General features: G+C 39.0%; 2 protein-coding genes across 2 annotated transcripts in view; both read left to right on the forward strand.

The window, feature by feature from the left end:
- The window catches only part of LOC111600909 (homeobox protein aristaless), a 39,236-nt gene that overhangs the window by 12,514 nt on the left and 3,046 nt on the right, over positions 1-23,676 (forward strand). The window contains exons 3-6 of the mRNA XM_023317270.2: positions 7,545-7,636; positions 7,720-7,821; positions 14,285-14,386; positions 14,536-15,062. Coding sequence (XP_023173038.2) covers positions 7,545-7,636; positions 7,720-7,821; positions 14,285-14,386; positions 14,536-15,062 — 823 coding nt within the window. The remainder of the gene's footprint in view (positions 1-7,544; positions 7,637-7,719; positions 7,822-14,284; positions 14,387-14,535; positions 15,063-23,676) is intronic.
- LOC111600916 (kunitz-type serine protease inhibitor-like) lies at positions 19,038-19,427 on the forward strand. The gene is made up of 2 exons (XM_023317282.2): positions 19,038-19,139; positions 19,200-19,427. The coding sequence occupies exons 1-2, from the start codon at positions 19,073-19,075 to the stop codon at positions 19,385-19,387; spliced, it is 255 nt and encodes an 84-aa protein (XP_023173050.2). The 5' UTR covers positions 19,038-19,072; the 3' UTR covers positions 19,388-19,427.

Genomic DNA, 23,676 nt, shown 5'->3' on the forward strand with positions numbered 1-23,676 from the left:
AAACGTGCAGCGGGTCGAGGGCAGCGCCTGGGTAGCTGGGGCATTACGACTGGGACTGCGACTGGGAGTCTGTCGCATATCGAATTACACAGAGTTGCACATGTCGAGGGTTCGCATTGGGTTTTGTCGGGCATGAATTATGCGCAGAACTTTACTGACGAATCGGTCAGAGGGTAAGTGTGTGTAGACACAAGTGCCAATGAAAAGAGAGAGACAGAGAGAGAGAGAGAGAGAGAGAGGGGGGGAGGGAGTGTGTGTGTGCTAAACGAAGGGTGTCTTGTTGAGTGTCGATTTCGCATCTAATTAAATATTTGCAGAGTTCATGAACTGACAAATGCTTTTGTTGCCAGCTCAGGCATCTGTGCTTAGAAAGCGCAAATAGTTATGCATAGATCTGAAGAGATAAGTGAAAAGTAATTGCTATAAGCAGGTGAGACGGGTAATTCGAGTGGGACTACAAAATTATTAATTTTAAGCTTATTTAAGAGCAAGAGACTTTGAAACTTTTGAAGCTACGCACAGGAGCAGATACTTAAGCTCAGCTTACAATTGCTTTTAACATATTTGAGTATTATTAAATAAAATTTAATTAACATTATATACAGCAGCTTGGCAAAACATGTAGAGAGTGAACCCTGCTCATGCATAAATATATAAAAAATATTTTTAACCTTAACATTCATAAGTCTTGTTAGTTAGGGACAAATCAAAGTAAGAAGACCCTGGTCATTTCAATTCATTTACCTCAATTCATTTATACATAAGTATATACATAAAATTAATTAATATTATTTAATTATTCATAAATATCTAAATGTAATGCATATCAGATAATTTCTTTAAATATTTTGTAATCGTATTCAGTTGCTTCTTCAACAATATTTTGTTCTCTTTAATCGTCGCTTAGCTGCGTCCTTTCTATTTTGAGAACAATTAAAAGTCTTAGATGGTCAGCCCTGGGGCATTCACTATCTGTGGCATCATTGGTTTCTGATCTTTGGCCAAAAAATTGATAAAGATTCTTTGCAGCATTAAAATATTCGAACATGTCTAAGCAAAATAGTTGCCTCAAGTGAACTAAGCATTGAAAATAGCTAAAAATGTTGGCATAAGTTTGGGACATGATCGAAAAGGCGCCTTAATTATATATATATATAAATATATTAAAATATAAATATATATATATATAAATATATATATATATAAATATATGAAAATATAAATATATTAAAATTGTTTATATATTTTAAAACTTAGATAGAATAGAATAAATACTATGGGCATGAAATTAAGCTCTGCAAGGCGAATCTCAGCTAGCTCTGATTGCACTTTATGAAAGTGCTCAAAATGCATTTTTCGACTTGTTTCATAATTCTTATGTCAGCACATAACGAAGCCTTGGAGTGAGCTAGCCAGTCAGGCAGTCAGTCAATGGTCGGGGCATAAAAATTCCATTAAACGCCATGCGACGAATGCGCCGAAGGAAAACCGCAGAGCAATTCGATTTGCTGCTATGCGCGCTGCTCGCTGTTTGCTGTTCGCTGACAGCCTTCAATAGGAGCCGGATAACTATAATTGAATAAAAAAGAAGCGAAACGAAGCGAACTCAATCGATATGTATGTGCGAGAGTCAAAGGAGTGCCAGCTTCTACTCCACGGCCAAAAGGGCTGCCAAGAAGTGAAATTAGTTTGAGTTTTTTTTTAGTTTTTTGGGTTCGGTTGGGCTTTTTGCTTCATGCAATTATTTTAGCAAAGCGTTAATGCTTTGGCATGCAAATGTGCTCCAGTCGCTGGAATGTGCGAAAGTGTCGCACACGGATATGGCCAAAGTGTGCGGCGATTTCGTCAGCTGCATTTATTCAAATCTGCAATCAAAATCAAAGTGCCACCTGCCGCCGGCGTTGCCGAAAACGATTTTATTGATTTTTGTCTGTTTTTTGTTTTTTTTTTTCGCTTTATATACATAAAAGGCGCCGACAAAGACGATCGACCGAATATGTCAATGCGTCTGGCAATTTGCTGCTCAAATTGCAGCGCATTTAGTTTTTGGGATGCCTGAGCGCATGTACGAGTACTTAATGGGATTAGCCAAAGACTTACGAACGCATTACATCAACTTCAATGGGGCGGACCCAGGGAACAGGGACCAGAGACTAACTACTTGTGTACATAATGCATGAGCATTCTGCACGTAGAGCTGCTCACGTTCTGCTCCACTTTCTCTCTCGCTCTCTAATCAGGTGAGGCTGCTGCTGCTGCTGCTGGTGCTTTAGGTGCAAATTCCATTTGGCCCTCCTCGACTGATTTATTCAATGTGATATGACAGACAGGCGGCAGCTTGTACTCACAACTTGCAACTTATGCCTCAAAATGCGGCAAGCTACGCATATTTACGGCTTATTATCTAACAAATTCAACTGTCGCTTATGATTCGACTTGAGTCTTGATTCGACTCGACCTACGTGTCTGGCAGGTGTTACTAATGCAATTTATAAATTGTGGCTGCTTATCAGCTGCTCTAGCTGATGCCGTCTGCTCTGTGACTCTTAATGAGCTAAAAGCTGAAATATGAGTTGAATTATGTACGACAAATGTGAATGTTATAAGGCAATGTGAGTGGCTTTAGCATGTGCGAGATAGACTCAAATCTAGCTGCAGATATGAAGAGCATGATTTAATGCGAAGGGCAATCAAATTTGAACTTTAGTTAGCGAGGTTCAGCATATACTTCGTGGCAATAAAGAGTCAAATTTAGATTGAGATTTTTGTAAATTTTAAATGGTCTTTTTCTGAAGAGAACTAGCGATACTTTTGATGAACCACAAATGGAATAACTTCACTTTCTTGTACTTCTAGTCTATTAGGATTTTGTGATGCCTGTTTTAGATTCTTTAGGCCTGGTTCTTGTTAGATTATGGAGCTTGAAAATGTAAAATCTGTCACTCAATTTACCTCTCTCTCACTTCGTTTCTATGCCTCTCTCTATCTCTCTAGCTCTACTTCTTTATATCTATCATATTCTCCATCTCTTTTTTTTATCTCTCTCTTTCTCTTTTTTTCTATCAATATTGCTCTTTCTGTTACCTTTTTTGTCTTTTATTCATTCTACCCGTCTCTCCCCTTCCTTACACCTCTCTATCTCTTTCTTACTCTATCTTTATTTCACATTTACCCTCTCTCTGTCTCTGTCTCTCTGCCTCTCGCCTGTTCGCAGTTTCCAGTTCCATTAGCACATTCTTTCAATTAGATATTCTGAATTAGATAAGACCTCCATCAAGTATCTTCTGCTAATGTAACAGGCCAAGCAATTTTGTTAGCTATGATCTGTTATCTATGAAATAGGAATAAACCTCAAACATTGTCTCTAGGAGAAGTAACAGGGGTCACTGGTTCGAATCTATGTCTGGTCTTAGCAGTTGATTAAGATATTCTTCAGTTTTAAATGCATATATGTCCATAAAACTGATTAGTCCAGTAATATCTTCTATGGGAATTATATAATATTCAATCAAAAGAATTGCATCATAAGCATTTGGATTGATGGCTTGTAACTGATGTCATTATCAATGTCACAAGCAGTTGTGGGATGTTCGTATATATGCAAATATTTATATATATCAAATATCTGAGGTAAGAACTGCGACACTTGACGCAAATCAGAGGAGCTCAGCATTTGCATGGCTAATTCAATTTAGTTTCGTTTCGTGATTCGTGTTTCGTGATTCCGTCACTCGACACCAAGAACGCTTCTCAATTGCTAAACTAATTTAAAATTTCGAGCGCGTGCGACAACGGCGAGAGCTCAATGCGGGACTTTGGAAATCGGGAGCGTGACACAGGGGGCGGCCCGGCAGGCTGGCAGGCAGAAAGGGCTGTGCTGCCCTGTGCTTTGGGAATTGGGGAAATCAAGAAAATGTTGGAAATGTCAGAAAAAGTGTCGCAAGACATTTTGCGAGCTGTGTGGCACGTTGCCTGAGAAAAACTGGGCCAAAACTCATTTACAGCAGAACTATAATAAATGTTAATTTGTCTGAGATTACGCAAGCACACACACATACTCAGAGGGTAAAAATCGAATGAAAATTGATTTTCGGGCTTAGTCTGTATAACCAACGAATACGAGAGCTGAAGGCAAAGTCAAGCTGCATGCCAATCAAGCAGCAGACACAGCCAAAAAAGTTGCAGACAAATATCTTACAGACACACAGATACAAACACAGACACAGACGCAGACACAGGCACACACACAGACATTGATATAGATACACTAAGGAGTAACAGGGGGGTAGCTGATTGCACGGACTCTCAACAGAGTCAGGACCAAAAATCCCTTAATGACGGTTTCGCTTGTTATGCCAAATGTTTAAAAATTGAATTATCTCCCATTACCGGCTACAGCTAACGAGCGGGGCGGCAGACAGACAGACAATGCGTGAACAAGGGAGATATATAGAGGGCGAGCGACAGCCAGAGAGAGAGAGGGAGAGGGAGAGCGAGAGAGGGCGGCAACAGTAGCAGCTTGAAGCTGTGTTAGAGAGTTGAGCAGGAATAGAGCTGTCTTGTAGTGACCTATAAAGAGACGCTTAAGAGGTTGTTTGAGTTCTATGAGGTGGAAAGAGACAGATTGTTGTAGTTGATTTATGATATATGTTAATATTAGCCAGAGCAATTCAGTTTGGTATAGTAAAATATATTTTTATTTTGTTGGACTGAGAATGGAGCAGTTGCCCTATGAAGCCAATCAGCCAATCAATTTATTCTAAAACTACTCTTAGAATTTCTAGTACTCATAAAGACACAAATAGATTGTACTATTTGAATGAAGTAAGAAGTTAGACTGACTAATCTTAGGTAGATAGAGTCTTAGACTTGCAGTCTAAGTTCTAAACTTCTGTAGTCTGTGCTGACAAGATCACTTAAAATTCTGTAAAGCAAATAGTATATTTAGTTCTAAGTTCATAAAAAGCTAGACATATCTATTTATGAATTAAGATTAGCTAGGTAATCTCATAGCTCTGTAAAGTCACAATTTCTTTATATATTTTTGCTCAACAAGAGTCGCGATCTGCTCGGCTATAATTGTTCTGCACTGCACTCAGCATGTAATTTACTCATTTTTATATAATCTAAGCTGACTGCGAGGTATTTCATAGTCAATCACACTATATGCTTTGCTGTTGGCCATGTGTCTGTGTTGGTTTCATCTCTTTGCTCTGTGCTGCGTACTTTTTGAATCAATTTGCCAACAAGGATTTGTTAATCCTGTCTTCCTGACAAGTGCGGTTAGTTGAGTTGTTGTTGTTGCTGTAGCCGCTGCTGCTGACTGGGCTGATATTTGATGTTTGGTCTACGCAGGTCGATGCTTTCAGCATGAAATTCTTATGGGAAACAGAGCTACAGAGAGAGAGAGAGAGAGAGGCGCAGAGGCAGAGTGTGATGGGCATACCGAGAATTGAGGCCGGAGAGCGCTTTGGGGATTTGCACTGGCAACCTAATTGTGCTAATTGCCATGGCCGTTTGCTTTTTTGGCCTCAAACTGTACGGCAGTTGCCATACATGCCGCACATGCCACATGTTCAAGGCGTCCATTTGCATTTCAAGCAATTATTGGCAACAAAAAATTTGATTAGCCCGCAAAACGAAACGAAAACGAGCCGAAAAGTGCACGTAGCTTGGCTCATTGACTATTTGATTAGCCAGTCACTTTCTGCAGTCCGGATACTTAGTGCCTTTGCGTGCTTCATTAGCCGCTGGCAAGTGGCAACTGGTAAGTGGCAAGTGCAAGTTGTGCCTTTTACCTGCACAACATTTTCTAATTATTTTCATAATCAAATATTAATAGCGGCACAGAAATGGGCAGCTGCATAGCGACACTTTTGATAAGTTGCGCGCCGGCCAAGCAGCCAAGCAGCCAAACAGGCAAACAGCATTAGAGCGCATTAGAGGTATTCCCTGGGGCAGCGACCTTCAAGCAAATGGCGCAAATGAGCGTCGAGGGCTGCTAACAACATTTTCCAGCTAATCGGATTACGCAACCGTCTCCACATACCAAAGAAAAAAATAAAATGAGAAAAGAGAGAAAAGTTTTGACGTGGCTCTGGAGCTTAAGAGCGTAGAGCAGCAAGAAATTAAAATTAAATTTTGCAATTTGCTAGCTAATTATTTATTTAAAATCAAATTGAAAATTAATTTTACAACATGGCAAAAAGGCTCGGCAACAACAATGAAAAGTCCAACAATTTTTGGCCTTTTCTCAGCCGAGGGTCAAGTGCGGCTGTCAACACGAACACAAGCTCTGTGCCCTCTCCTCCTCTCTCTCTTTCAACTCTCTAGCTGTCTTGCTCTGCTATAAAATATTTGGTAGCATACAAAATGGCGCTGCTGCTAGAAAATTCAATTAGCCTGCAATTTTGGCAACAGCTGCCTTTCAGCATTCAGCCTCCGCCTCCGCCTCGGCCCCGTCGTGTCGCTGGCCAGCATCATTTCTATATCTATCCACACACTTTTATAACTGGCAGTTGCTTGCTGCCAAGTAAAGAGTTGGCAAAACTTCTGCACTTACTTGCAAGCACCGAAGTTTGGTTACTCTCGCTCTGAATTATTAAGTCTGAGGACATTTTTTTCGATTACTTTTATTACTTTATTTTTTTTTCGATTACTTTTATTATTACTTTACTTCAATTCGATTGGAGTTGTGGAATTTTAGTTATTATTATTTATTATTAAGTACAGGATAGTGAAAAGTTTTTTGTTAGTTAATTTTATAATGGCTTAAATTTAAATATTATATAAGCAAGTAATGAGGATTATTTGAATTGTAAATTTTAATTTTTAATATTATTTATTTTACTCTGCTTTTTATATATATTTTTTAAAGGAAAAATTAGCTTTTCTGTGTTTCATATTTTATTCCATATAATAATTATTTAATTTATAATTATTAGGAGTGGACAAAATGCAATAAATACTAAGAAATAAAGACTATTATTTTAGCTTACAAAACATTGTTATTGAATTAAGTTCTAGCAATCAACATATCCGCAAACTTAATTAAAGTAATATAATAAATTTACAATTTTAAATGAAGCAATGACTCAATTTAAGATTCTATTATATATATTTTTTTAGTCATTTTTTAAATCTAAATAAATAGGGCACAGAAAATATTATTTTTTTTTATTTGAAATTTTTTTTAAGTGTTTTATTTTATTAAATTGTTATTTGATTGCAGTAATTTTTAATTATTACAAAATAATTTTAGTAATTTAAATACTAATTTCGGTTTTCAAGAAAAAATAAATATACAAGCCCTGAAATTTATATAGAAAAAGTCAACTAAAACTATCTCTTTCAACATATGCCATCGTCCTGCACGCTTATCCAACACTGCAACCGGCTTAGTGCCGCTTACGTTGCCTAAGCTCAGGCAGCAACGCCAACACCTGCAGCTTGAGAGCTGCAACTATTTCAATTATGCCGGCTAATGCAAACACCTTAGGGAAAGCTAATACCTAATGTCTCGCTCTTCCTCTTGCCGCTTACAGATACCAGCTACTCGTATCATCCCGCCATACACGATGAGACTTTTGTGAGGCGCAAGCAACGGCGAAATCGCACAACCTTCACATTGCAACAGGTAAGCAAGCCCAACTATCCCAAATGCCAAGGAAGAGAAAAAACTAAGAGGAAAAACGTAAATTTTTAATGTTTCGGCTACAGCTGGAGGAGCTGGAAACGGCATTCGCTCAGACCCATTATCCGGATGTGTTTACACGCGAGGATCTGGCGATGAAAATTAATTTAACAGAGGCGCGAGTGCAGGTGAGTTGACAGGCAGCAGAGATTGTAACTGTAGCTGTAACTGGGATTGTGATTGGGGTGTGGGGGTTGGTCAACCCTGGCAAATTATGCAAAAATATTAAGAGCCGAAAAAAGGTTAAGTAACAAACAAAAATATGTATAATTTCGACGAGAAGTGGAACAAAACGAAATAAAATTGTATCAAATTTCCCAAGAATAGCGAACTGGGCAACCCTAGGCCAGTCACGCAGCCTGATCAAAGCTGCTGTGCCCCGCCCACTCCAGTCCTGCCTTTCGCTCTCTATTAATAATGCATATGCATGTCGTACATAAGGAGTGACAGAGGGCGAGAGAGAGAGAGGGAGAGAGATAGCCAAAGAGGTAGCTCGTTGGGGTCATGTACAACCTAATGCAATAACTGCCTTTAAAAATATTCTATATACATTTTGAATGAAGCAAATATGCAAAGTTCTTATAAAAGCCAAAAACTCTGCCCTCACTGCCTTGCCCTGTCCCGCCCCGCACCCGCCAACGACGCCTCTACCGCTTCCTTCATCCCTTCATCTCTTTCACTCGCTTTCTATAGCAGCTTGGCCAGCTTTTTTGCCAGAGCCGAGCAGGCAGGGCATTTCTCGTAATAAATCAAATTTATTTTTCAATATACAGTTAGATGCGAGTTTTATGTTGGTTGATAGACAGCTATAAAAGCTGCTTTGTAGCGGCATTTCGGCATTTGCCATGAAGGAAGTAAAAGTTACGAAAAATATATATATAAAGTATGTAAAGCCCTGTAGCTGCAGTTTATGAGTAGCGCAAAGAAGGGCAGTATATTGAAATTTTATTGCAATTTAAATGCTGAATTGAATGAAGTTAATTGTATGGCAAGAATAATTAATTTATGCTCTGAATGAAGTATATAGAAGTAACATCATTGGACAAGATTCTGAATTGGAAAAAAATAATATTGAATCTTGTTTAATATATTTAAATAAAATGTTAAAAAAGCCTTTTTCCAGAGGCATATATATGTATATATGTATTTCTTGTTAATCTTTAACTAAGGCCAAACTCAAATCTTGTTTCCAATCTATTTTCATTTCTGAATAGCTTCCCAACATGTGAGCTTCCTGTAGTTCTATTCACTACATGTTCACTCTCATATTCAGTCACACTTGGCATTGCCAAATTGTGAATTGCACATTAAAATTTATGAACTTAAGCAAATAATTGCGCTTGCATGCAAATTAAGTCAGCGAATCAGAGAAAGACAGTGAAAGACAGTGAGAGAATGAGTGAAAGAGAGGGGGCAGAGGTGGAAATGGCAAATTGTTAGAATTGCAATCATTAGCGTTGGCAATTTGTGACACTGTGCCGTGGTTTATTGTCGGATTAGCTGCTGGGGCAGATGACAATTAGCGGATCTACTATGTAGTTCCACTTCCACACACACACTCAAGACGTGGGTGGCTGAGGCACTCAGGCACGTTGCCCACGCGACAGATTGAGAGACTGAGCAAATTATGTGGCAGCAACTTAATGAGGATGCAACCTTAACTAGAGACACGTAGCGCTATATGATAAGTGCACCGGCCCACACACAGGTGGCTATTAGAAACACTTTGGTGGCGTTAGGCGATGACAATGCACGATGATGTTGCACTGTGCTATTTCCGGCACAATTAGAGCCGCCAACAACAACTACCCTGCCACACTTGAGGCACAAAAAAGTTTCCCACGTGTAACCTGATATTTTGAATTCAATTTTGGCTACAAATTTATATGTCAAACGTCCAACAATGGGACACTTGTGCCAAACACGTGTACCTGTCAGCCTAACAAAGTTAGAAACCACCCGAGCCCAGCCGCCTGTCAGCTCGCTGACTTCTGTCCAAGTTTTCAGCTCAAGCTGGCCTTTAAATGTCAGACATATAAAAACACAGCATAAAACATGGAAAATACTGCAAAAAAAGTGAAAAGCAGCCATTGGTGAGAGTGAGTGGGAGAGTTTGAGAGAGATTCGGCTTTTGGGGCCTGGCTTAGTCTGGGATTTCGATAATGGAATGAATGCCAAATATTTTTGATGAGGGTGACTCGCCGCAGTCGCAGCGACCGCATTTTGACACATTTTGCGAAAATGCGCAAATAAATTTTATAATAAAATTTATTATGTACTTCGCTTGATGCCTTGGACTTGTTTGCCGCTCACTTGGATCCGTAAAGCCGGGCACTTGCCGGTAACCTGATATGTTTTTCTCTTATTTTTTCCTCTCTTCCACTGTCAATTTTTGATGTTCGGCGTCGTCTGTCGCTCGGCATTTCAATCCAACGCAAAATCATTTACTTAATGCGTATCCGTATGGCTGAGCGAGTAAGCCAGTTCCTGCACAGGACCAGCTCTGCCTCTCTCTCATTCTCTCTCCCTCTCTCTATCTGTGTCTAGACTTGAGCTGACTATAGATTGACTTGACAAAGACAAAGTGCTTTGAAGTTGAGCTAATGTGCCAGCGTTACCTTATAAATGATATTGATTGATAAATCAGCTGGGAATGGAATTCAATTTAAGCTAATGCAAAGTATGAAATCCAACTAACGGTGCACAGATTTTTGAAATTCTTATTATATAGATTTTAAATTTACAAAAATTACATACATATCTAATATATATAGACATAAATAGATACAGATATAGATATAGATATATAGATATAGATATAGATATAAATATAGATATAGATATAGTTATATATATATATAGATATATATAGCAAACGTAACATATTTGAACAAAGAAATTTTGCTGTTATGGAATCAAACTTCCCACCCTTGTAGAAAATTTCTGGATCTCAATTACAAGTCGAAATAAAACTATTAATATTCATTGAGAAAAATTGGCAGCAATGTCGATTACCCCGTCTGGCGTTACAGAAAGTTCTCATTTCTTAGATAATTCGTTTAGAATTATGTCTGCAGCATGACAATGTCGAATGCCACGCCCACGACGCCCACGAGGGCCGCGATACTGGCGACCGCATATAATACCAATAATTGATAATTTATTATAATCACAGGCTATGGGAAATGGGCAGGAAGTAGTGCGACCAGCCGAACGAACGAACCACTTGGCACAACCACCCGATGGCAGATCTCAAGACGTCGCCCAGCCAAAGGGGTTGGCGCTGGTGCTGAGCTGTCAAATAATTGCATTTGCTTCAGTAATCCTTTAATGCTGATCCAAGCTGATGGCCCGGACTGCATATGCCCGCTGCCGGCGGCAATGGGCGGACATTGAGGGGTGTTGCTGTTGCGGTAGCCCAATTATTGCTGCTGCGGCAGCAACTGTTGTTGCAAAGGGTTCACGAAATGCGTTTGATATTAACACATCTGTTCATTCATTCCACTTGAGCTGCGTCATCAGCCCGCCAAACTGTTTGCGGAAGCTAATGGTGCGCACTTGCCATAATTACCCCGGGTCGATCTCTCAGCCACAACTTCAGCCTGAGCCACAGCCACAGCCACAGCCTCAACCTCATCCCCCCCATCATCATCATCGCTTGTCGTCCTGCTGCTTTTGGGTGGTGTTTACCTTTAGTTGTTTTGGCTCGCATTGTTTCCATTTTGCTTAACAACTTTGCTTTATTTACCGCTGTTTGCTTATTTGTTTTTGCCTTATTCAACACAAATCGCTTTTTGTAACTTGTAACCGCAACGTTTCTTTCACTTTTTTATGAGACCTGATACCCTGTACTCCAATGTTTACCTTATGTCCCATTCGCATTGTTAGCTAAATTATGAGCACTTTTGCCGCCTTCGGGCGTTTCATTTCCCATTGCTGCTGTGGCTGCTGCTGCCTGCAGGAGAGGTAAATAAAGCATTTGAAGTAGGGCTGCTGTGCTCTCTATAGGGAGTGCTATTTCGAAATGCTTACACTCATAAGTCGCGACGTGTGCTCTGAAGCGAATGTGGGCTACGATGCAGCAAAGTGATGTGAAGTTTGATTTTTATTTCTTGCTGTTGAGATAGTTTTTGTAAAGAGAATCCAAAGGTTGGCAAATATTTGAGAAATGTGAACAGACACTCTACAAAATATAGTTTTCTTATCAAGAATTAACTGTATTTACCTTTATATCTAACTAGAAGTTCTCTGTCATCAACACTTGTCTTTGGATCTTCTAATTGAAGATTTGAATTCTATTGTTCGTTCTCGGCTGGTGTGTGAATATGAAATTCCAGCTAATAACCAACTTTGAGTCCCTCTTGTTTTTATTAATTTTAGTAAATGCCTTTTTTTTGCCTTTTCCTGTTATAAATATGTGTACGAATACTGTAGATACTCAGTGTACGTTAGGCTTAACGATCAGGGCTTGATTGAAATATTTTTACGTTTTGAGCTTTGGTTAACTTCAATACAGTGTAAAGAATCAGATTTCTATACAGAGCCTGATTTAAGCTATATTTCTTCTAGCTTCTTATATTTTTCGGAATCTCTGCATATATCCTTGGTTGCTTTAATAATTGATTCAATGTAAATACCTTGCAAAATTATTCAAAGCATATTTTTTGCATTGTCAAAATTTGATAAAAAATTTTTTAATAAAAAATAAATATTTTAAAAATTAAAAAACATGTAAAAAATATTTAAAAAAATAAAATTGTTAATTAAAACAATTGCAAAAATATTAAGTTCCATTGGAGTTTTCACTCAAAATTAGTTTAAGCAAAAATATTTTAAGCAATGCACCTAAAAGTATGCATTGACTTAAGCAAAAGCAAGCTAAGATGCACATATTTTCTTCTTTTTTATTCGAATTGAATAGAAAAATAAGAAAAGTATCTTAAAGTAATTTTGCTGCCAAACGAAATCAATTAGCCACGTTGTAAATGAATATGCCAAAAGGCAAAAAACAAGTCAACAAAATGCAAAACTTGCCTCAGCTGCACTCCAGATGGGCGAGACGAGAAGCAATCAAGAAACTAAGCCAAGCGAATTGAATAAATAAGAAATATGGTAATGTTTTCTGTGGGGGTTTACTTCGTCTTCTTCTTCTTCTTTTTGGGTAGGTATTGCTATAAAACCAAGCAAAATTGTGCATGAAATTATTGTTGAGGAGAAAATAATAAAAGAATTATATACATAGAGAGACAGAGAGAGGGTGAGAGAGATGCGAGTGGGTGGGCTAAAGTCAAGGCAGACGCACACAATTGTTTTTCATTATTCAATTTTTGTCATGATAATAACCAGGGCTCAGAGCACACTCGCAGGCAACGGCAGCTACACTGTCTGTCTCGCTCTGGCCCGGCTATACGCGTCTCGCTCAGACGAGCCCCCGAGGGCTACGGCTGCACTTGGAAAAGTTTACCCAGCCATATTTTATTGGTAATGTGCTTATGGCATAAATATTGTATTAAGTAACTGGTGGGCGTCACCACCAAAAAAAATATATATCTATATATATGTGCGAGAGAAACTCCTGCAATAACTTTGCGAGGGGCTTATGGGAGTGGCTGGGTGGTGGGTGGTGCGCTCTTGGGGGTTGGATTGTGCGCAATTTATTGTTAGCTGGAGCCATGGCCTGGGTTGGGGTAGTGTTTGGTTAAGTGGGTGTGTGTATTGTGTCTGGTAGAAAGCCAACATGGCGGCCATATCACTGGAGCAAGAGAGATAAGGAAAGGCAGAGGGAGTGAGAGAGAGAAAGTTGCCTAGAGGCGCAAAATGTTGAAATTGTTTTATGTTGCGTTATGATTACAACAATGCGAACTTTTGCACAATGTCTAATTTGAATTTTGATTAGGAAATTTACTTACGCACACACAAAGAGTGGTAGAGAGAGAGAGAGAGAGACATATAGTCATACAAGATGGCGCCCCCTTAAGTTAGAAATCCCATTAGGGGGCGCTTTAAGCATGGAATCAGCGTAACCGGAACTAAAAGCAAACACAGCAGCAACAACAACAATAGCAAGAAAAAGGAAACACGCGCGCATAAGCAAGCAGGCAAAAGGATGCCAAGGAAGCGAAGGATGCCTGGGCATTGTCTTGATTGAAGCTCATTAGTGAAGAGGCTGTGGCAACATGTGTGTGAGTGTGTGTGTGTGACAACCTCTCCCACTCCGCCCTTACCAATTTAGGCGCTGATTACAGGCCAAATTTGTTTTGTGTGCCTGTGCAAAATTGAAAATCAGATTTTGTTTGTTTATGTCTTGCCAGAGACAATGGGGCTGTGTGGCTGTTTGCAAACAACAAATTGTTAAAGTTTCTGAGGTGGAAAATTTCGTTTATTGTTTTTTTTTTTTTTGTGCTGCCTCCACCATGTGTGCGTGCGCTTGTGACGAAAGTTTTCCAATTTTCAATTGGCTGGCAGCCAACTTGGGTCGAGGCACAAGTTTGGCCCACAGCATAAATAACAGCACTCAGCCGTACGAAAGCAATTTTCTAACTTTACACCAGTGCTCAACCCAACCACCCACCATCTCTTTGTCATTGGCAGGTCTGGTTCCAGAATCGACGCGCCAAATGGCGCAAGGCGGAACGACTCAAGGATGAGCAGCGCAAGCGGGAAAATGGCGAAAGCAGCAGCTCGTTGGATAAGGTAAGCTACCAGAAGATCAGGGAATACAATTTTGATTATAGTGCGACTGTTTACCTTGGATTGAAATTAGTTCTAGGGGGCATTTGGGTTCAAATAAACTTGCTTATTCATATCATATCCTATCCCTCTTTTTCTTGCCGCCGCCACAGCTTCATGACTCACGCGAGTCTTCGCCCGATATCACTGGCGAGATCGATGATGATATGGATGATCTGCCGCCGCGGCAGCGTTCGCATAGTCCTCTGACTAACGGACCCATGGAACAGCAGCATTCACGCAGTCCCACTGGCGGCCATCATCTCGACTCGAGCGACAACGAGCGACCGCTGTCCTCGGCCCAGTTGACCGCCACGCCGCACTCCGCCTCGCAGTCGCTGGGCTCGATTAGCGCCGGCTCCCCGTCGCCTGGCATGCGTGAGCATACGCCCCTTGCCGGCGGCCTGGGTCCCAACAGCCCCTCTAATTCACGCAATACGGACTCACCCATTGAGGTGGGCGGCCCCATGTCGCTGACCACGGGCTCGCGCATGGCTGCCTCGTCCAACAACTCAGCCTCGTCCACACCAACGCCAACCACGCCCCATGCAGCCCAGCTGCCCCATTCAGCTGCCGCCGCCGCAGCCTTTGGCAGTCACATCTTTGGCAGCTTCGGCGCTGGCAGCGTTGCCAACGATACGTAAGTACCCGTAATATCTCACTTTATAGTAACTATCTGGCTAGATTAAGGAGTTGTTCAAATACGTTTGAGTCTATGAGAGTAGTTATTTGTTTATATATATATATATATATATACTCATAGACTTATACTCATAGACTCATATCAAGCTAGAGATTCCATTTGTAAGTCATTTGTATATTTGTGATGTATATTTTGGATTTTGGATATATCTTCACATTTGTTTTGTATTCATAAAAGCAGCGTATATTGAAATAGCAGCTCTGCGCAGGTTTCAGGATATATCCGAGCTGGGAACTCCCTACTAACAGAATTTGAGCTTGTTCGGCTTGCTATTTAATGTGAAGAAATAAAATAATATTTTATTTTTCATTTCTTCTATAATCTCACACCCATGCTCTAAAATAAGAGAAAGCTTTTTCTAATGCCAATTGAATTCTAATGAGTAATTAAAGTCACTTAGCATCTACTCATGGGAACTTATTTAAACCAGATTTTTGAGTAAACAAAATTAATTTAAAAAAGTTAAAAATAAATATATTTATTGATAAAAATTATATTTGTTGGCTATGACAAGTCTTATACATATTTATCCCTCTAAGAACTAGTCTAAATAATATAAACTCTCTAAGAACTTATCTAAAATATATTAACTTTGTTTTAAATATTGTTATTTTGAGCTACATTTTGTCATTTAGAAGAGCAACTAGCGTTCTACTAGAGTCAAGGCAAACGCTGCTTATATCAAGCCAAAATGTATTTATTTATTTAAAAAACAAATGAGTTAAGCCAAAGATAACAGCCATAATAAAAACAGGAATATACAAGAGAATAATAATCACCATTGAATTGAGTCTATATTTATTAATATATTTACAGTCTTTGTTTTGAGATAAATATAAAAGAATTGATTAAGCTATACAAACGCTATTCAAGTACCGTTCCCAGTAATAAGATTTGAAGACATTTGCTTGCATTTCCAGTGGCTAGCTCAATCTCTATCAACTCACATCCTTAACTAGCTACTCATGTCAAGCCTCTGGTGCACAACCCCTGCAAAGCAGCGCGATTAAAACTCAACGATCTGCTAATTGCTTGCGTGTCATTAAGCCTCCACTTACAATGGCATTAGGCAACAACAAACAATAAATTTATGGCAAGTGTCGCATTTTGTCGTCAATTTGACAATAACAATGCGAAAGAGCAGAAAACCAACAACTGCCAGCAAAAAAAAAAAAGAAAAAGTTGGAGGGAAAAACGGATGAAGAGAACAGGGCAAACAGAACGCCACCCCCCGAGAGCAATTTTCCAAGCAAATATTTACAAATCCAGGCAGCAGTTGGAAGAGGAATCAACCCTAAAGAATGTGTTTTTTCCCTTTCGGTGACGATGACTAAATTAGCAATTGATTACGAGCCAGAGAAAGCAAAGCAGGAAGAGCTGGACGAGAATTGTGGGAGTTGGTTATTATTATAGCCAGACAACGACCACAATGAGAGCAGTAATGATATTAGAAGGTTGGGCTGGCTGTGCTGGTTGGGCTGGTTGGCATGTGACTCGCCTTGTGACTCCTGCGGTGCCCCGGTCCTGGCACGGGCTATTGAGCAGGCGTGCGCAGCGGAAGACGATTCAGTTAATGTTTTGGATGAAAACGTTTAAATTCCATTGGCGCACTTCCGGTCAGCGGATGTCGTGTGCGCCAGCGGAAACATTAAGAGTGCCTCCCTGCGTCTCCCAACCAGCCCCAAAAACTACAGATCTAATGATGCTGATGCGTTGATATGGCCAACACGTGCTACGCAGCCTCTAATCACCAACGGAATAGCGCCAGAACGAAGCTGCCATTGTCTTTAGCTTTTAACTTCTTACTGAATTAATAGGTAAATTGAATGGTTTATCGATTTGGCTCATCGTTGTCCTTAGACTCCTATTTCATCTCATATGAAAATATTGTTGAGCTCTCCTTATCTAAATTTAAATTTGCCTTGCTTGAAAGATTTTAAAGTCCTGCAAAACTTTTAATCAATTAAGTTCAGAAACCCTTTGGGAATTATATGTGTAATTTGTTGAGATATCACATATTTAAAGTAATTAAGTGAAGTAGAAAATATTTTAAGAAAATTCTTTTTTTTTGTTAAAAGAAAATATTTAAATCTTTAAATAAAAATCTAGAACTTAAAATAATATTATAAAATAATATTTGCTGTATAACATAATATTATAAAATAATATTTGCAGTGCAAAAATCATATTATAAGACTTGAGCCAAGTCTAGATCTCTAAACTGTGGCAGAAATTGTAGTTTCAAAACTTCGTCTTTATTTCTTAGCTTAGAGTCACGTCTAGACTAACTTTTTAGTCTACACTAAAAATCTGACTGATCTTCTACGAATCCAGTCCCTAGCTCTTAAGTTCTTTAAGCATAATTTATGGCGCTAATACTTTAAATATGATATGAATGCATATTTTCGACTTCAAATGTTTTCGCTCATAAAAAGCCAACTTGAGAATGTAATTGGGCGTAAATGAGGGTGTTTCGCGCATTTGTTGTGATGATGGCAATGTAACCATATGCCGCACCCAGCAAAAGGCGGCCGAGCAAGCGGGGCGCGGCGTGTGAGCGGCGTCGGTTAGCGGTGGGCGGTCTCATCAGCCGGCAAAGAGGCCACGGGCGGCCCCGCGCTGCTTCAGCTCACATGTCAACGCGCCCAGACAACAAACAACAACAATCAAGCGACACACCACAATAAAAAAACGAGAGAAGCGTAGAACAAACAACGAAATACTTGGAATCAGGATGCGGATCGGCATATAATAGCGCAGCAGCAGTAGCTGTCGAGTGGGCGACTGGTCGAGGGGTAGAGACAACCCACTGGGCAGAAGGTCGACTGCCACTGCTGCTGCCGCTTTGGCTGAATCATTGCCCGCTGTGTGTTGCTGTTGTTGCAACGGTTGACCAAATCAATTCCAACTTCTCTAGCAGATATGCTAATGGCAATCGCCTCTGGCTCACTGCTCAGGCACTCAGCACTTTGATATCATTTTGATATCGTTATTGTTATTCAAATGCCTTCAGCCGGACATCCTGTGTGTGTCTCCATCTTGCGTCTTCCAACTCTCAGTTGTTATCTTGTTTTTTGCGCTGCTCATCTCAAGTCGAGCGTTTCATCGCAAGCATTTATCATCGCATTAGACATGCACTCAACTATTTGTGTTTCTCCATATTCTTGTATATTTTATGCAAATCGAAAAGCTACAAAAAATATATAGAAAACAAAAACACATTCCCTTTTCCAATCATTCGATTGGAACTCGAGTCAACTTCAATGCTGATGTCAGTTCAGCAGTTCGGAAAGTCAATCAAAGGCAATTAGTTATGCCAAAGGGAAAAACTGATTTGATGATTTACGATTCAAGTCTGATGATTCTAAATGTTGCTGCTATTATTATTATTATTATCTATTATCTATTATTATTATCTATATAAATCACGGGAAAAACTAAAAATAAAGAATTTTCAATTCATATTGACTGAGTTTTTTTAGGGTCAAAACTGAAATTGCTATAAAGTCCAGTACTTATTGCTCATTCGACACTCGTTCCATTCAGCTACGAAAACAATTAACACCTGTTGTCTTTGTTGCCAATTTGCTAAAACAATTATAAGAGGTAAGACTTGAGTTCAACGTAGCAAATGAATGAAAAGTGCCTGAATGCAGTTGACATTGAAATGATTTCGGCTCTGCTAAAGATACAAAATAAATAATTTAACAATTTTATTGCCATTTTAAGTTGATTTGACCTTGAGTCAAGCGCTATTCTTGTTTCGGCAAAGACAAAGAAAAATAAGAACATACACTTCAAAGTCACTTGTGACATTTACAATTAGTTTTAGCTTCGCTTTCTCAATCGATTTTGTACGCAAATTTCAGCTATAAGGAATTATGATTAAGGCTTACTTAGTTAGTCAACCTGTAACCGACGACCTGTAATATTGAAAACTCTTCGGAATGAGATACGCTGCAGTGAGTTGCATGCTCTTTGCATTGATTGGCATTGCAATGGCCGAAAGAGATCGTAAGAATTCGATGAACTGCTTCAATCATATTTGATACTTAGCTTTTGTTAAATCTTTAGCTATTTGCTTTTTGAGGCCAGCTGACAAAGGTGTAGTGGGCGGTTCCTGTCAGGTGTTCGTATCCAGATGGACCTACTTTCATATGACCAATGACTGCAGGAGATTCGAATTTGGCGGCTGCAAGGGCAACGCGAATCGCTTCGAATCTAGAAAGAAATGCGAGGATAAGTGTTTGAAGAGGTCCTAAATTAGTCTAGTGCAAATATCTACGATATAAAACTACTAAATATTAAATGCAATCTGTATAGATATATCATTTAACATTTTAATTCGTTTTAGTTGTGCTCTTTGGCTTCACACAAATTCGATCTGTCCAGTGCTTCAAATCGGAATCCATAACAATCAGACTAGCAGCAGGGGATTACTATTACTTTGTTATCTTCCAAGTGCTACGAGTGGCAATAGACAAATCTTGACCTGTGCTAAGAATTCCAGATGGAGTTGAATGCCGAAACGAATGAGTGCAAGCAATGCATCTAAAGCGACTGCTATGGCAATGAGAATCGCTTCCAAGCCCATGCGCTAGAAGTAGCTGAATAGGTATATATAAAGAGAGAGAGAGAGAGAGAGAGAGAGATAGAGCTGATGCTGTCAGTCAGTTGAAGGCTGACTCTTACTAGACATGCTGCCTACCTTCTCTTGAATCAAACTTTTGTACGTGTTTTTTGGTTTCAATTGCTTATATGGTCTATTGTTTATGGAGGTAACCTGTACCATTAAGCTGAGCCAGTCACATGTGTATAAGCTTGTAGTCATGCAGGAAATAATTATAATTATACAAACTATGTGAACATATTTGTCAAAGATACATTAGACATCAAGCTGAGTTGTCAAATTCAAACATAAACAAAGAAGGAATGCATAAGATACGGACACTTTGCAATCTTAAGAATTGTAAAACGAGCTATAAGAGCTTAATTGTAAAGTAAGACGTGGACAAAGAGTAAACATGTGGGACTAGGCAGCAAGAAATAGACCTTAGAAGCTGACCTAGCAACAGTTCGCGTTACTCGAAGTTTAAGCAAGTTATAGAGTTTAATTTCAACGACTGTACTCTTTATAGTATATACTATATATAAAGATATTTTAGTTTCTACTAAGAGTCTCTCTCTCTTCCTCTCTGTTTTAAAACAAGTGTAGTTTATATTGCAATTTAGTCTAGAGTCATATGCATTCCAATTAGTTTTAGTTCCGCGTTCCAGCTGCTGCCAATTCGATTTCATTTTGCTTCTATAAAGGCATTGCTCTTTACTTATTTAGCTTAGTATTTACTTAGACTTTGCTAATAGCTGTTCCAAATGAAAAATGCTGCATTGAGTTGCCTGCTCCTCCTAATGCTTGGCTTTTCAATGGCTGCAATTCGGCGTAAGAATACGACCAACTTCTTCACTGATACTCTTCAGTTTGATTTTGTTAAATGTTTAGATCCTTGCAGATACCCGCCTTTAATTGTGGGTCCATGCCATAAACAGGTTTTGCGATGGACCTACATTGCCAACTGGAATTTGTGCAAGTTATTCGTATATGGAGGATGTCTGGGCAATAAGAACAACTTCGATAGTATCGATTCGTGCAGGGCCACTTGCAAATATATGTGAAACAGGTGCAATAGAAAATTGACTTCTGATATAGTATTTTAAGAATAGAACCCATATTTAATATATACTAATTATATATAGTTTTTATTGTATTAAATTTGTTATATTATTTTATTATATTATAATTTTGATATTGAGTTTGCATACTTATGTAGCTAAACCATCCCAGCTGCTGCCTTCTCTTGTATTAGACTCTTTCTGCTGTGCTTTTGTTATTATGATCTCTCTTTCTACTTTAACTTAGAATCAGAAAAGTTTCTGATATGTTATATATAGGCAATTTCGTAGCTGTTGTGTCTTGCCTCAGTTGAATCGAGTCCCTAAGCAGATTGCCTGTACCATTAAGCTGAGCCGCTCATATGTGCATCAGATTTTAATCGTGCTTAATTTGAAATCTCTTTTGGCTGTATACAGGAAATTATTATAATTATGCGCCAAACTATGTGAAAATATTTGGCAAAAAACTCAAATATGTTATTAGATGCCGAGGCACATAAAATCTGAGCTACTTAAACATGTAACCAGCCGCATGCCCAGGCAGAGGCCAAAAATCAAATGAGGTATTCAAGCTATATACCTGAACATATAGTATATATATATATATACATGTATTTATATGTATTTAGCTATGTGTATCAGACTCGTTGATGTTTGCGCGCACGAATGCTTGAATAATAAATTAGGCAAATATTTTAATATTCATCATGCAATTAAAATAAGCCGCTGACTCGCGCTCAACAACAAACAAACAACAACGTCCCAGCCCAGCCAACAACAACTCTGGGTTGCCTAATATAATAAGCGCATAATGTTCAGAGCAGGAGCTTTAGCTAGCAGCTCGGGTAGCAAGTAGAAAATAATTTCAGTCAAAGGTAGCTTCCACAAGGAAAAGGAGTAGGAGTTGGAGTCTTGCATGCCTGTCTATCAAATATCCTGTAAACTTACTTCGGGCTTATCTTCAAATTCGTTTATGCCTAATACCAAGCTATATTGCCCTTTTATTGCCTTGCCAAAATTGATTTGAAAAAGTTAAAGAATATCGCATGCTTCAATGTCTCAGCACAGTTTTGAGCAGCTTGACAGTTGACAGTTTTCAGAAAACACATATTTTACATATCTATACCCTCTTTTATCAATATTTCTCAATTCTAGGGTATTTTGGGGAAAAAAGAAACTTTTGCCAACACAAACATTTCTGCGGAAATTGAGTTTGGCTTTCCGAAAGTGAGGATTCGACGTGGCGGTGCCCGCTAAGCCGTTGAGGTGTTGATTGCTCGAGTTTAATTTGTTAGAATTGCGTAAAGCATTAAAATGTTTGCCAGAAAAATTAAAAGCAAGGGGTTGTGGAGGCGTGGCACGGTGGGGCGGAGGGGCAACATGTGTAAAAATTCATTAAGCCAAGTCGGGTTAAAACTTTCTCCTTGGCAAACGGCAATCTGTGAAAAGTGCGAAAATTTAAAGAAAACTTTTTGTGCGCTAGGTGAGCATGCCAGGCGCTCTCTCTCTCTCACCCTCTCTCTGTCTCTCTGTCTGACATTGACAAACGCTCAAGTCACACACAAACACACACGCACGCATAGCTGCCTCTTGCCGCTGCTACACTTGGCCCACAGCAAAAGTTATGTACTAACTAACGAGCTCAACGACAACACTCGAGCTTCTGAATGTCTTAATTAGGAGTGCGAGAGCAGCCAGTCTCTGACTGGGCACGCCGTTGAGTGTTGCAATTAGGGCGGCAGCAGAGCCCTGGGTGGGCGTGGGGCTATGTCAAACAGACCCGCCTGTCGCCTGCGGCTCTCGACGTTGATGCTGGCAACATTTCTCAGACAAGACATACCAAATCTCCTAGCCGTGCCTCCACTGTTTTCCCTCCCACCAGTCCCCCGCCCTCCCGTTCGCTCTCTCGGCGGCAGCTGTTGGATGTGCACATGCAAAATTTAATTACGACCAAAGGATGAGTGCTTAATTATACGCAAACATTTAAGTTTACTGCTTTTTTCGCTGCAACCCGGACAGTGAGCGCAGGTCGCCGCTCGAGTCTGCAAATGGAATCTGGAACTATAAATACTATACGTTGTAGTACGAGCATCTAGCTCCTCCTAGCGTCTCTGGTTGTTAAATATTGCTTTTGCTTTTTACCCATCTGCCTTTGGTCCTAATTGGGCCGTCCCGTATGTTTTTGAAGACTCTATCTATGTGTATAATCTCGGTTAAATATATTATAATACTAACTATGTTTTAATACTAATATTTTCCCTTATTTTGTTAAAGCAATATTTTTGGTGAGTTTCTTTTGAACTTTTGCTTAGGAATACAAAAAAGTCTAAAGCAAGCAACAGATTTTGAAAATAAAGTAAAGATTTTTGTAATATAATAATTTCAGAGATATTTATTTTTATGACTCACAATAATAAGTTTGATAAACTACAATCATTTTTGGAAAACTACATTTAAAAATATATTAATAATTTTATATATTTTTCTAATTGATATATAATTAAATTTGATTTAAAAATAATATTTGGAATATGATCCCAAAAACCTTTTTTTTTTGGTGTTACACATATTTTCAAATATTTATATTCAAATATTTAATATACAAAAATATTAAAAACTAGATTTAGTTTCAAATACTTGGAATTTCCCTCGAATGGTCAAATAATATTTTCTTTTAAAAGTCTTCATCCTCGACCAATTTCTGTCTAATCTAATGTGCTTTCAATCATTTTGCAAATAGCTTACAATTCTGTGAAAAATTCATAAGCCTAACATGAAATAAATAATGAAAATTATGACGAAAAAAAAAAATTACGCATTCGCCGCATACAAAATTCTGTTTCAAGCCAAATAGTGTGCAGCCAGCTCTTGGCTGTAAGCG

Source organism: Drosophila hydei, unplaced genomic scaffold (assembly GCF_003285905.1).
Source record: "Drosophila hydei strain 15085-1641.00,03,60 unplaced genomic scaffold, DhydRS2 tig00008114-arrow-pilon, whole genome shotgun sequence".
Classification (NCBI taxonomy): Eukaryota; Metazoa; Arthropoda; class Insecta; order Diptera; family Drosophilidae; genus Drosophila; species Drosophila hydei.

Coding starts and splice junctions, on each gene's coding strand:
- LOC111600916 (XM_023317282.2), top strand. CDS start 19,073: ATGAGATACGCTGCAGTGAGTTGCATGCTCTTTGCATTGATTGGCATT. Junction 19,140..19,199: donor TGCAATGGCCGAAAGAGATC/GTAAGAATTCGA, acceptor TTAAATCTTTAG/CTATTTGCTTTTTGAGGCCA.